Here is a 15,672-nt window from a genome sequence, read left to right on the forward strand (position 1 = left end):
GTTTAGCACACCATCAAAACACGACAAATAGTGGGATTAATATTTTTGCTCCAAACTAACTTTATAGCAGATCAAGTGTTTTGAGCTGATGTGGCTTCAGATCACAAAATGAAACAGATAATACACTCTTTCTTTTTGGTATTCTGCACAGTGCTAAAGTGTTGCATTATAATAAATAAATATACTGCATTATGAAAATACCCAACATGACCGGAAGAACACAGATATACCATATATAATCCTAATTAAGTTTATTGTCTTCTTGTTTTATCCATCAGAACATCTTTATTTGCATGTTATTGGCAGCAGGGTAGATAAATGCCCTTAAAAGTGTAAATTCTGAATGGGACCGCCGCGTTCTTCGTGTGTCAATTCTAAAGTGTCTCTGCGCGGTGGTGCACGAGGGCGCCCTCAGGCGTCACGTATGAATGAACAGACTCGTGTAAAGGTCAGTTCAACAGTGGCTCATATCACCGCGTTTGGAATAAAAATGGAATAAATATTACTCTTTTCTTTAGAAATTAGAAGTAAACATATAAAATCAATCAATATGTTTCCAAACATGCATGCCTTTGAATCAGAAGCCCAGAGAAATGTTGTTTTGTGAAGTGCTTTCATGACGACCGCGGGTCATATTTCATTTTACAGGTATGGAGTCCGATTTTCATTTTCATAACTTGTGACACAAATTAAGACATTACTGTCTCTAATTTTTTTTAAATAATGTAAAGGTCAAATACAAACGCTTGAGCCTTAGACCTTTCTAATGATGTATTGTTTGTTGTGTTAAGTACGATCTTTTACATTAAGTAAGTAAACAAAAATCAGGCTGCGCTCGCGATGATATTTGATCAGTAAGAGCTTTTAACTACATGTTAACATGAACCTAATAACTGCACTTATACAGCATTCATGTAAAGCATTACCATGAAATCAATGATAAGTTCCATCCTTACAATTTAGAGATGGACATGGTCTTAGATTGCATTGCACTAAATGAATTTCTCCAAACTAATAACACGAGGATGTAACGTAACATTGGCCTTCGATGAAAACATTACAGAAAGTATGAGAACATTTTCAGAAAGCAGCTGAAATCTAGTTTTACGAATTGGTTAAGCATAACTCACATGCTGTCGCAAACCTTACAGTAGCAGCATGTAGGATAAATGTCTATTTTCCCTATTAGTTTACCTGCTGCCCTGCTGCTCGTGACACTCGTGTAGCTATTTTTGAAGACTCGCGGCTACCGCTACGTAGTGCGTGCTGCAAATGAAACTCCGCCTACCGCCCCACCTCCGCCAAAGGATGAAACATTATATTATTTTTTGTATTATTAATGTTAGTGGCAGTTGTATATAGACGCGTATTGTTATTCATAATAATATTTATAATAATAATCATTATTATTTACTATTAGTGGAGAGGGGGCTTGAGCCCCTGCGGCCCCTCCCCTGTGCACGCCACTGATGTTAAGCATGCAAGCCTTGACAGAGCTGACAAATATCGTGTTGCATCGTCATCGTTTCACGCATGTAGGTCCCGAAAGCGGTTTTTAATCATGGTAATTATATAACTAAAGCGGTAGGATTTTTTTCTTATAACGCATTGTGTTTCTGGTTTCTTGTGTTACAGTACTGATCAATCTACAGGTTATTTAGTGCTGTTACACATCCTAAAGTTTTCCCAGCTGATGGGGTCTAAAATAACAATCTGATCTGAGACATTTTCTCAGGTTATCTTTTAAAAATGCATGGTTTAAAAAAAATACGCTACACCAGTGGCGAGGCTACACAAGGGCCAGGGTGGCACTGGCTTCATTGACAGCTGGCCCACCCAGTCAGAAGAGACACAAAATATTTTTGTGGAAAAGCAGAAGAAATCACACATAAATTATAACCTCTTAATAATCATTTAAATAGAAATCATTCAGAAATAAATAACTATTTACAGAATCTTTATCATTTGCATTTGTTTCTATACCTTGCAAATGTTAACATTCAAGCCATTTTAAACAATTTAAGCGTGAGAAGATGTTAAAGTGAGTTGTTTTCTGTGCGCACACACATACTCAAATGGACACACAATCATAAGCGTCCGCACGGAGACACAAGTTGTAAAAAGCACACAAACACAACATTTCTATGCGCTTGACAGGACACATACACACAAAATGATCTCTTAATACCACAGTCTTGGCAAGTATTCTCATTAAAACAGTCGGTTATGTCTAAAAGTGAACGCAAACAGTTCAGAAAGAAATCAGATGTGTGTCAGTATATGGATCCGTGATTATTCGGTCTTACCTTTAAAAAAATTTTAAAAAATCTGCTAATGTTTGTGTCATTGTGTTAATCAAACAGAAGACAAAACAACAATCATCTCATCTCCTGAATTATATTTCATTTATATCATGTTATTATTCATGTGATTCTATGTATGTATCTTAATACTACTGTTAGACTCTATTTCTAACTATAATCTTTTCTATTTTTATATGCTTTTAATTTCTTGATTTGTTCTTATTTTATTTTCCAACCTCCAGTTTTGCTGATCTGATAATTATTTGATCCTTATATCACGGGTCTGTTGAATGCTTTATTCTGATTGGTTGAGAAATGTTTCACAGGTGTTGATTAGTTTTTGCTAAACACAAACCTGACCTGTCAAATGTCTTAAAAATAGGTACCAGAGCAATATTTTAAGTAAGTGTGGTATAAGAGGATTGACTGCATGTAAGTCCACTTCATGCCGTGCCGCTTTTACCACCTTGGGTCTGCATTATTTTCTTATAATTCAACAGGCCATCGTCAATTATTCCTTACATGACTCAAAAAACATCATGTAATCCGTTTAACCACTACTATATTGAGAGAGGGCATTGAGGTCCACCCTATTTCACCACAGTCCATTTCTGTTATGACATATCAGAACTGCGTGAGAAAAATAACAAGTTGCATTTTACTAATATGATGTAAAAGTGCGGTCAATGAAACAAAACGTTTACAAACATTAAACACAACTTTACATCAAATACTTTGATGATGATGATGATGATGTATTTGTACTTGACTCACTCTCATCAGCATCATATTGTGGTGTCATATAGGAGTCAGACAGACAAACACGATGTTTAAATCAAATAATAACTCTAAATTGTTAAACAGTTAATGATTATGTTTGAGTGAAAGAAACTGAATCAAAAATGACGTAATTACCATGGTATAGTGATGTTTACTATAGAATGCGTTCATTATAGTCACCTAACATGAATTGATATTAAATCTTAGATAGTTGTATAGTTGTGTTAGTTTAGAGTGGTAAGTTATCTGTCTAAAGTTTTTCTTGATGTGTTTATTTTATGTTAGTAAGATCACTTTAAACAGACAGTGCGGTATATTTCTTTAACTACTGCACACAATAACTTTATCTTTATATTTGAATATTATTATATCGCTTTTCTCTCGTGAGAGCGTGCGTCAGTGAGATGAAGTGTCTGTTATATGAAGATGATGATATTATCACAAAAACAGTGATTGACGGGTAATAACGTGACAGTCTGACCTTCCTGCGCGCTCTGCTCTGCCCTTCATCTTCTTCTTCATCATCATCTTCGTCGTGCACGAGCCCCGCGGATGCTGAATCTGACTCCTCGCCTTCCTCCAGCTCATCCTCAGTCGCGACCTTCAGACGCTTGGGCGCGCGCTCGTACTCTTCCAGCGCGGACATCATCGACCGATCGATCAATCAATCAATCAAACGATTAGATGATTACTCGCTCTGGATTAATAATCAGACGGTCTGATATCAGCGCACACGCACACGCGCACACGACTCATCCGGTACAGGTCTATGCGCTCACGACCTCGCTGCAAGCTCACGCACACTCCCGCCTCTGCTGCAGAGTTGACATCACGTCGAATTCTTATTGGGTGAGCTTCTGACTGACTGAGGGGAGGCGGGGCTGATTGGCTGAGGGGAACTTGCGTCAAACCATACCGACGACTTCTGTAATGAGACAACAACAATATTAATAAAAACAGTAAACATATGAATGTATATTAAATCAAATATACTTTAAATAATATGAATATGATACATATTGAAGTTGATCAAAATCATATTATAAAACACAAAAAACCAAGAGCTGCGCTGCTCAATCAAATCTTTTTATTTTAAGAAGGGGAAACTCAGAATTGGGTAAAATATGAGGAACTGGAATTATGAGGGAATTTTCTCTTAATTTTAACTCTCATAACAATTGAACCAGTCTGACACCACAATGTTACCATTATAAACTAAAGTCATATATAAAAAGACACATTTATGTATAGACGTGAAGATTCAGGATCCATTGTTTATAAAAAAAAACTTTCACAATTAAGTCAGCACATGAGACACTTGAGGAAAACTAAAATAATTAAATAAAGTGTGTGTTTCTCCACAGCATATAATAATAATGATAATAATAAACATATCATCATCATCTCCTGACGTGTTTCATTTCTAAGTTGTATGATGTCTATCTTTCTTTACTGAGGATGAAACTGTTAAATGAAGGGTTTTTTTGGAACTTGAACATGTTTATCTTATGTTTAAACAAAAGAAACCTGAAAACCTTGACAGACTGAGGTAAGAGAGAGATGTGCTATAATAAAGTCTGAATTCAGGGCTGTGAGGAATCTTTTAGAATAGATTTATAGATTATAGATAACAGAAAGGGTTTGATGAGCTGCAGGTCAAGAGTTTTATCTTGACAACAGAGAAGATTTCAGGTAAACTATTTAAAGTCAGAAACAGGTGAAGAGTAAAAAGGAAATCTGCATGTTGTTTTCTTGCTGTTGAGAAGCTTTCGTGTTTTTAAATAGTTCATGACAGATAAACAGCCTGACATTATTAGACATTATGTTGGGCTTTTGAGGTGAAAGGTTTATTTTTAACAAACGCTGTCAACTGCAAGTGCAACCAAACGTCTCTCATTATCAGTTTCTCTCTTAATCTGATTACTGTTGAAACTATTGATATCTTTCATTATTTAGTAGATAGGAGAACACATGAAACCCATCAGATATGAAGTTGAATACACCTTTTGGCTACCTCACTTTTTTTCTCATATCATATATCATTTTGAAAAAGCATTTATTTTAAATATAAATAAAGAAAATCTTAATAAATAAATAAATATATATATATATATATATATATATATATATATATATATATATATATATATATATATATATATATATATATATATATATATATATATATATATATATATAAATTGTCAAACTTGAGTGTTTATTAAGAATTTGTGTGGGGAAGGATAGCCTATTATTCTCCTAATAATGCATCCATTTAATCATTTTCATAAATATGATCATTTACACATTTTATTTTATTTTTGCACATCCTGTTAATGTGCAAACATACTGAAGTGCAAACAGTATCTGCTAATATAAGGTGTTTATAGCATCAATTAACAATTTATACATCTTGCATTTAGCACAGTTTAATTATAAAATCATCTAAAGTGATATAATATACTATAATATAGGGCAGGTGTTGACTTTATATTAACACATAAAAACACTGTGTATTAACACTTAACAAGTGTTAAAGCCTGAAATATTTGTAACTCAACACCAGATTTTAACTTTGTGACTGCACAACACTATGTTTTTATCACTCAATAATTTGCTGTGTAAAATCAGTTTGGCTGTACAAGACATTTCAACTAACTATTGAATATCTTGAGAAGAACTGAGTTACAATTGCTTAACTTGTGTTAAAGTAATGTAAAAGGAGATTGATCAGATGATTTATTGGATTATAAAGTATTGACAGGTCAGTCAGAACAGAAATCAAGATGATCCTTTAAGAGAAGTTCATTGTCTGATAACTGAAACTTTGTGCACTTCTGTAAAACATGAAACAGAAAATGATGTGTTGATGTTAAAAGACCTTATTGTGTAAAAACACCTAAAGATAAATCATCACTTACAGTTTGACAGGCACTGAGCTTTACAGATGATGGAATAAAAATAGTCCTGCTGACCTACATTCAGTGGATCTGTGGTCCGATCCACACGCTGGCCTGATTCACAGAGAAACGTGCAAAATACAACAAACAATGACAAAAATATAGGAAAGATTTGATCATTCATCTCATACAGCTACTGAACAAAATGATTTTATTCAATGAAAACAACAAGATTATAATGAAAGAACACAAATCATAATCTTTACAGCAGATAATGAAGCATCAGATGAAGTTTGTTGCTCTGAATCAGCAGCACATTCACATGCATACAGATATAAAAAGATGTGAGGTCATCAGTTATAAACCTAAACTTGACACCCTTCACCTTCAGGAAAAGAGCTCGATCGAGCAAAACATCACAGAAAGATCAATCATAAGAGTATATAGAGTTGAGTTCTTATGAAGACAACTTTAGATTTCACTCTGAATGTTTACTGTGTTGTAAACGTCATCGTCAGTCCAGATAAAGAGAAATAAGAAATAACTGTTAATATTAGCTGTTATTAAAACCACATTGGCTGTTTGTGCATGTGCACAGAAATGTGTGAATGTGTAAGCATGACATCAGCTCAGACTTCACACTAACAAAGTAAACTTCATTCAGAGTGTTATATTTCACAGATAAACCTAAAAAACATCAATCTGAATGTTAAAGAATCACAACTGTGAAGCTCATTTCATGTTTGTCATCTGCAAGAGATGCCAGCGTTCACAGATGAAAAAAACAAGGACAGGAAACGGCCAGAGGAAGCTGACATACTGACAGTTTAGTAACTAACCATTGCCACAACTGAGGTTTCATGACATGCACACAACATACAATATATTAAAACATTATAATATCTACCTATATAGTCTTATATAATATAATATATCTATATGGTCTAACTTTACCCTATAGATTATATTTGAGAGGTTTCAACATACAGGATTTACTTCACACACGCACACAACACGTGTCACACATCAGTAACACACTGTAACACAAACACATTTAGTTCTGTAATAAATACATAATGATCATTGAATATGTGTAAACAATGTTTAATTATAGAGATTAGACAAGTGTATGTGTGTGTCTGTGTGTGTGTGTGTGTGTGCGTGCGTGCGTGTGTGTGTGTGTGTGTGTGTGTGTGGTGTGCGTGTGTGTGTGTGACACAGGGATGGGATGAGCAGGCAGATCTTTCGAAATAGATCTGAAACAAGGAACTACTTGTGTTTGTCAATTTCCTTTCACATGTGATCACAATACCAGCAACATTTAAAGATAGGTTACTTAAGGCTAAAACCTCAAACCATTAACTCAACTCGGTGAAGAAAAACATTGTGAATACAGTGACGTGTGTTTGTGTGTGTGATCCTATAGCTCAGTGCGTTAGCAGCGTAAAAGATCACGGGTTTGAACTCAAGAAATGTACATACACTGATGTATAGCCGGTTTCAGCAGTAACAACATAAACAAACAAACATCTATATTTGTTCCAGAGTTCAGTTTAGCCACTAGTCAGACCATTAAACAAACAGAAACCGGAAGTTCAGTCCAGACTGTGAAACTCAATCCACAGACTGAAGAGAGACTTTTAATAATGATGACCTGCTGTTATTCTCAATAACACACACACAGGTCTACACATTTTTTTACATAAACATTTAAATTTCCCACACTACTAGCAGTGATGTTTGTCTATTTGTTTTGTCATTATGAATCTGAAACTTGTCCTCTAAGTGCATGTAAGATAAATTAGATGAACGATGTTTAAAATGACAGAGAATATTAACCTGTATGTGGCAGTCACATGAACCACAGCACCATCTAATGTGGTCCTCACTCATTTATACATTCTGATTTTCATCATTTACAATGTTTCTAACCACATCTTTAGTGATTTTAAAATAGTTTATTATGCCTTTAGAAGTGAAAGTTTTACCTTGCATGAACTTAAAGGGCGAATGGTGTCTACATTTGTCCTTCAATTTAAGAAAATAAAGAAAAGTCTCTGTAATGGTAGCACATAGATAAGAGATAAGTCAGTTTTTTAATTGAGTGTGATGTCTTCATCAGTCCATTGATGTTATCATGTGTGATACTGATGTGTCTCTAAATGTGAAAGAATCAAAATCGCACCAAATCACACCCCGACCTACAGAAAAATAACATACTTCACTTAGAAACATAGATGATGGGTTGATGTCTGGTTTATATATCAAGTGTTCCATGAACTTTTCTCAAAAAGAAACTTCAGCAACAACACAAACTGAACAACAGCGCCACCTGCTGCTGCTAAAGAATCTCACATTCACTTTATTTACTTCATTTAATGGTATTGTGCGCAAATTTATAAACATTCTTTACTATCATCATGAACAAATATGATGTAAGGAATAATTGACGACAGGCCATTGAATTATGAGAAAATAATCCAAAGCCAAGCTGGTAATGCAGCACAATGTGAAGTGGAGATATTGTGCATTATTGTCAAACTCAAATAATTCAAAGTAGGAGTCAATTATTCCTATTATACCACACTTACTACAAATATTGCTCTGGTTAGGTGTGCGGTTTACAGAAAAATAATCAACACCTGTGAAACATTTCTCAACCAATCAGAATAAAGCAATCAACAGATCTGTGGTATGAAATATTATAATGAAACAGGAATAAAAGTATATAGAATAAGCTTTGTTTGCGTTTTAATGTATGACTCTTAACATTCTCCCAAGACACACTCAGTTAAAGGGATACTTCACCCAAAAATGAAATTCCCACATGATTATCTCACTGTCATGTTGTTACAAACCTTTTGAGAAATGTTTGTAACCAAACCTATCATGAGCCCCATTCACTTCAACAGTAGGAAAAAAGATCACAATGGAAGTGAATGGGGCTCATGAACGGTTTGGTTACAAACATTTCTCAAAATATCTTTGACATAAAAGTGGTTGAATCAAAAAGAGAGACAAACTCATTTAAATGACTCCTGTGATGTCTCTGTATGTGTGAAAACCCAAGATAAAGTCAATATTTAGTGATTTGCTGTTTTCACTAAACATTCTGTGAAAATATAATCATGATGACTTTAATATATAAGATCATCTCATAGATTAAAATCAAACTTTGAAGCTCATAATCTCATCATTACAGTAGGTCAATCTGATTACACAGACAGGATCACATATTGTCAAGATGATTTTGTCTGTTTTGAATATGAATAAATGTCATAAACTTTAGCTTCTCTGAGGATGTTAGTTTTGTCTTATTATCAGTTGATCAAACATTTGTATCAGATTCATCTAAGTGTTAAATCTGTTCAGTGTGTAAATCTCACTGTTCGCTAGAGGGTTTGACCAGCTATCGGTTTAAGTCTGGCTAAAGCTTGAACCGGTTAAACGAGATGTGGCTGAATCTTTAACAGCAGAACTACAAGCTGTGAACCGAGAATTGAAGTGAAATAAGTGAACCCACAGTTAAAAACCAACACTTATCTGTAATGTGCTGTTCTCATAAAGAAACACAGATCCAGCTGCTGACACACAATCAACATGAAGAACCTCACACATTTTATTTATATTTAATACACACATATAAAATCCAAAACAAATGCAGGTGTATGTGCACCGTACATCAACATCTACTGCACAACAAACCAAATAGAAAATCTATGTAATATTTCCTCATCTAAAAGTCAACCCAGAGATTTTTTTACAGAAGAATCCTCATACGATAGGAAGAGAACAAAAGAATAAAGAAGAGCAGAACGTTTGTACTTTAATAATGTATAACTCTACTGCATTAAACATTTAAACTTAAGCACCCTACACAAATCATCTGATGAAGATCAGTCGTCTCTCACTGGACTCCTCTCACTTCCTACAGGACTGCGTGATGGTGACCGACTGAAACAAGAAAATGACAAAATCAAGCACATGATGACATCACAGTGTGGATAAACATCACATCCAGATGCATTTTACAAACCTCCTTGCTGGAGAACCAGACCTAGACCTCCTGACTGAGTCCAACCTACAGAACCAAACAACACCACCTCATGTGAATAAAGACATGATCATTTTATCCAAATAAAAGCTATAAAAACAGACCAGGTGCATTATTATCTTACCTGTTCTTGGGGGCGGAGTGAGAGCGGGATCTGGATCTACAGACATCAAGACAAAAAAATCAACTAAAATAACTATGAGCAGAAAACTTTACAGAAATGATCAGGCCAAAGTCTTCATCACACACATAGATGGGCGGCTTCCTAGACAGGTCTTAAATGCATGTTTGAACTGTCTTCATTAAAGGGAAACTTCACCCATTTGCATTAAGCTTTGTACCGTTAGAACCCCAGTCATGTTTTTGAATGGTCGTGCATCATTCCCTCAGTTTCCCCTGAGAGGGGAGAAATACTCATTTCAGTGAGGCACTTCCTTCTTTCAATGATGTAAAAATCGTCATTTTGCGTCATTGAAAGAAGGAAATCCTGTATCTCTGTTCAGTGTGAAAGACTACAGACACTCATTCCTCATTTCTCCAAGGTGGGGGCTATGGGTGGGACCCACTCACGCTTCAGACCAATTGCAAATCAGTGGGTGGGACTTACGAAAATATACGAACACAGACGGAAAAAAACGATCAGCCGCCATCTTTATGCTAAGCTAAGCTAAACAGAAGTTGTGGAGCGAGCCAGGAAGAGGGTGATTTTGCAAGCGTGATGCTCTAATCCGCTGTACATTGCACCTTTATGAGCCACAATACTGCAAAGAGCTGAGGCAGATGGAGGAACAGAAGCCCGAGGAGTAGGCCGGAGCCTGGGCTTCGGCTGGGTAGAGGAGCCCGTGGAAGACACCGCAACCATCGGCCTCTGCTGCGTAGAGAAGCTTGGACAGACTACTGCCTGTTTTCTCGCTGTGTGCTTGCTTTATTACATTTCTGCATCAGATAAGGATATGGACGTTTGTTTGGTGAAGGTTTCTAGGCAAGTGAGGAACTTTGCGCGCGTTTGGACATGTTTATTTCACGGACGTGTTTCGGTTTACGAGCAGACGCGCTGGGGAGTATATAAGCTTGGACGGACTCGCGCTGTTTGCTTTCGGTTTAACATTTCTGGATCAGATAAGGATATGAACGTTTGTTTTGTGAATGTTTCTGGTCGCGTGCTTATTTCAAAGACGCGTTTCGGTTTACGAGCACAAGCTCCAAGAGCTGAGGCAGCGCGTCTGTGGAGATATTGTGCAGGGGACGCGTTTGTGTGGAGGATGCAGGGAAAAACGGACGTCTGAATAAAGTGAGTGTTTGTATTTTCTTTGTTATACTAACGTGGCATTTATGTACATAATAGCATATCTGAGCAGTGTTTTATATGTCTATATTGTGAGAGCAGTGAGGCCAATAATAACACAAATGTAATTACAGTAAACAAAAGACAAAAAGAAAATTGGTAAAACTAAATAAACATTTAAAATGCATACCCTTTTTTTAAGTACTTGTAAAGACATTGGTACTGCGGATCTGAAACAGCACATTACTGTTTGAATAAGACTTTGCTACACACCAGACCAGAGTGTTATTGTGTGTAACACAATGTAACATCACGTTTAAAAGTAAGTCATGATTGGTGTCTGTCAGACACAGTGGTGATGGCTATATTCTTTGTTTTACTAACGTGGCATTTATGTACATAATAGCATGTCTGAGCCGTGTTCTGATTAATGGGAGTGGCTTGCAGAGCTGTGCATTGTGGTGCATAGTGGGAGTTGTAGTTTTTCATACAAATGTGCTCTAAAGTCACGTTCTGTCTTTTCTCGGTCAAATAGACACAAAATTCTACATTTATGTTACATTTTGACTACAAATATGACCCACTTTCCATAAAGATTAATGCTCTTATCGGTGAAATGGCCCTTTAAAAAACATCTTGCCCTGACATACATACATCAGCGCCATTGTTTTCTCTCAAGATGCACACCAGTATTGTTTTCTGTTAGATATGTTTGTTTAATCTAAACCCTGTCCATCAAGATACAGACTACAGAAAACAGATAATGTATACAAAATCAAAAGTTATTGACAAGCAAAAGTCACCTGGATCGTTTGGGCGTCACAGATCGAGAGTGTCTGGGAGATCTGGAGCGAGAGCGTCGAGGAGAAAAAGATCTGGATCTGAGAAACGAGACACAGATTTACTGCTGACAAAATCCACATTCAAATAAAAGAGAAGAGCGTCTGACAGCGCACGAACCTTCTGCCTCGACTCCGACTGTGAGAATGCCCGTGTCTCCTTCCTCTGGATCTGGACCGTGAGCGGGAACGAGACCTGTTTGAGTCCAGAGAGCGGAAGGAAACACAGAGAAGAGAGAAATCAGCCATTCACTGATCATCACAATCTGACCTCACTTTAACTTTCTAGATTAGGGCTGGGCTACACATCAAATATATTTACCATACAGTGTCCTAAGACATTAGATAACCGTCTAATCCACGTCTGTATGAGAGCGTCTTTAAACATCGTCTCTGACTTGCACTTCGGTTACAAATAGGCGTTAAATTTGTATCACTCAAATTTAGTTGCAAAATAGAAGCAAAAATGGTTCAGTGTCACTTACAACGTAATGATACAGTTTATCTTATGAAAAACATTCAATATATTTCTTCTTCACTGACACAGTATATATATATATATATATATATATATATATATATATATATATATATATATATATATATAAACCCTTTATTCACCCAGCCCTATTACAGCATTACGATTCATTTGAGTTCAGGCAATGGTAATGATACACAGAGAGACACATTAATTGGTACTTGAAATAAACCTTGACACTTTGCAGGTCGAGGTCTAGCAGATCTAGACGATCTAGAAGTATCTATCATCAGCCGACCTCTGCATCTAGTCGTTCTCTTCGATTTCTAACGATGATCATACCGACAGCCAAATCGCTTGATTGAGACTTGATAGAAGTGTGCAAGGCGCTTTTTCTATCGTGGTCTGCCGAGGTCTCGATGTTCTTTATCAAAACCGTGGGCTCGAATCACTAGCCGAATTTACTCGGATTGGCGCTCTCATCTGGTTTGGGTTGGGGGAGGGGCTATGAATAGTTAAGTAGCAGCGGGAGGAGCCTCAGTGAAGGGGTGTGGCCGCTCGTGCCCCGGTCATAGCAGGCGATCGAACGCGTGGAATTTGCTAGATGCCTCATGAAATCGTAAAGGATCGTGATTCTCGGAATCAAACGATGAAACCTGAAAGGTTTTGACCAGGTCAGTCATTAAATGAAATCCCAAGAACAATGGAAAAAAATCAGTTAAATAAGAACAAACGGCACCCTGACCCCCCTCCAAAAACACAAGTTAAACCCATAAGCACATAAACAGAAGAGAATCAAGCAGACAACCAGAGATTGAGCGGCATCATGATGTGATTTTATCTGGACACATCAATAACACTTGATATTACAAGCGGACTTTACCTGCTCCGGCGACGACGGCTGTAACGTTGACAGTCGTACGCGTAATGGCCCTTCTCACCGCACTCATAGCAGCGATCGTTCGGGTCGAAGGGGCGGCGGGTCGGTGGCCGATCGTAGCGGGAACGACGCGGCATTCCTGTGGATAATTCCACACGTACACGAGATCCACAAATCACTCTGAAACAGACCAATCACTGTGTGTTAAACATGAATGAATGAGTCACATTTATTGCTGCTAGTATTAAACACATAAGTAAAAAAAAATCACAAGAATCATTTATAAACACCTAAAATGAATACTGAACTTTTAATTAAGTAGACCAGTTTTGAGTTTACCATCAACCTCAGATGACGTCAATAAAGTCCAATAAACAAACCGCCTGAATGAATCTTATACAAATCACTCTAACACCATATGATAATCATTGTTCATTAACAAACATAAACATGCCCGTGTGTTCAACTTCACATAACAGTATTCGATATTGGGACGTCCCAAATCCTCAAAGCATGATATAATGAGTGTCCACCATACACTCAACTGTGTCCAGTGAAAACTTTAAGTCCTGATCCATGAACACTAGCGGCTGATATGCCCACAACTCACTGTGATGTTATTCACTTAACTATGCGAACCTGTCTGTGAAAACCAGGCTAAGCTAGCGTGCAGACCAAAATCGGTTTACGTCGGCGGTTGCCATATGTTTTCAACTTTGAGTGAAATGCTCAGCTCATCAATGTCACTTCTCACTCAACCGTCCAATCACAGTGCAGGAAGGGTGGGACAAATATCATAACAACCAACCGACGCATTGTTCAACGACTGATAAACAAAGCAGAAGTATTATAGCAACCAAAGCGGTCAGCTGAACAAGCCGGCAAACGCCTACAGTCGACGTGTGCCTGGCGTTTCAGCCGCCTTTAAGCGCTTTGGTGTGCATGTCCCCTAATGTCTCAAAATCAAATCCTGAGATAAGGAGCATCACACTGATTTCAATCTTTGACACGATCTTACTCAGTCAATATTAAAGATATCAAGATTATATTTTCACAGAATGGTTTTTATGTTATTTAGAAAAAATGACTTTATCTGGGTTTACACAGGCAGGGTCACATAGTATCTATTTTTTATAGTATATAATAAAACAATGCGATCCTAATGTCGAATAGGCAACAACACTCACTTCCGTATTCCATTACGCTGTACTTGCCTACTCTAAAATGTATTTAACAACAGCCCATACGTTTAGGGCACCTCGGGACCTTCACGTGCATGACTGACTGGGTTGTCATGGCAACAGAAATAAATAGCAGGTAATGGTCACTCACTTCCCGTCGAGTCCACGCACCGCGTCCTCTGCGTCTCTCGGGTCTTCAAACTCCACGAAGGCAAATCCTGGAGGATTGCGCGCGATCCACACGGTCCTCAGAGGCCCGTAATAACTGAACGCGCGCTCGAGCTCACCCTTACCGGCCCCGGTGCCCAGATTACCCACATACACCTTCGTTTCTGACACAAAGAGCGAAACCTGCCAATGCTTAACATTATACTCAAGAGTTGGAGGCAATAACAAGCTTTAGATTTAAATATATAAATTACAGCTCTGATTTAACATTATATAATATATATATATATCCGTCAAATCCGTGACTAACATACAATCCATACAACAGATTTACAGACAACACTGACAAATACAGTAACGGACGCTTAACTCACCTTAATACTAAAATCAAACCTTTAGCAACGCATAAATTCAAACAATCCCATCTTCGGCGAAATACTAACGACTTTTTTTATAATTTATTACTATTATTTGTTTGCTGTAGTAACGATAAGTCAAATGTTCTTGAGCAGTGAGTGATCGCGGGCGCCATTACAGTTAGCAGCTCGCGCTAACACACAACTTACATCTGCATTAAACCATCACATTTCTCTGGTTAAGTCTGAAATAACCTAACACTAACTCTGAGAAATTAAACATTTTGCTTACACATACATTTTCTGTCGATATTTAGTCGGACTCACCGCCTCCGTGTCGTCCGTATCGCGACATGCTGTCAAATAATTAAACGGTCGACCTGACAGACGAGACTAATCCGCGCCTGCGCACACTAATAGAACACAAACTACATTTCCCAAGATGCTG

The 15,672-nt window shown here is 37.2% G+C and overlaps 2 protein-coding genes across 2 annotated transcripts in view; both read right to left on the reverse strand.

Moving 5' to 3' along the window:
* Nucleotides 1-3,924, reverse strand: part of LOC135740789 (heterogeneous nuclear ribonucleoprotein L-like) — a 38,631-nt gene extending 34,707 nt beyond the window's left edge. Inside the window, exon 1 of the mRNA XM_073811788.1 lies at nucleotides 3,565-3,924. Within this exon, the coding sequence (XP_073667889.1) occupies nucleotides 3,565-3,732 (168 nt within the window). The 5' untranslated portion in view covers nucleotides 3,733-3,924. The remainder of the gene's footprint in view (nucleotides 1-3,564) is intronic.
* A 5,654-nt stretch (nucleotides 3,925-9,578) lies between these two features.
* On the reverse strand, nucleotides 9,579-15,616 carry srsf7b (serine and arginine rich splicing factor 7b). Its single transcript, XM_065259315.1, has 8 exons — nucleotides 15,552-15,616; nucleotides 14,852-15,032; nucleotides 13,523-13,699; nucleotides 12,283-12,357; nucleotides 12,126-12,203; nucleotides 10,162-10,197; nucleotides 10,020-10,064; nucleotides 9,579-9,937 (listed from the first exon to the last, which is right to left on the reverse strand). The coding sequence occupies exons 1-8, from the start codon at nucleotides 15,577-15,579 to the stop codon at nucleotides 9,880-9,882; spliced, it is 678 nt and encodes a 225-aa protein (XP_065115387.1). The 5' UTR covers nucleotides 15,580-15,616; the 3' UTR covers nucleotides 9,579-9,879.
* Between the last annotated feature and the right edge of the window lie 56 nt (nucleotides 15,617-15,672).

Source organism: Paramisgurnus dabryanus, chromosome 14 (assembly GCF_030506205.2).
Source record: "Paramisgurnus dabryanus chromosome 14, PD_genome_1.1, whole genome shotgun sequence".
Lineage (NCBI taxonomy): Eukaryota > Metazoa > Chordata > Actinopteri > Cypriniformes > Cobitidae > Paramisgurnus > Paramisgurnus dabryanus.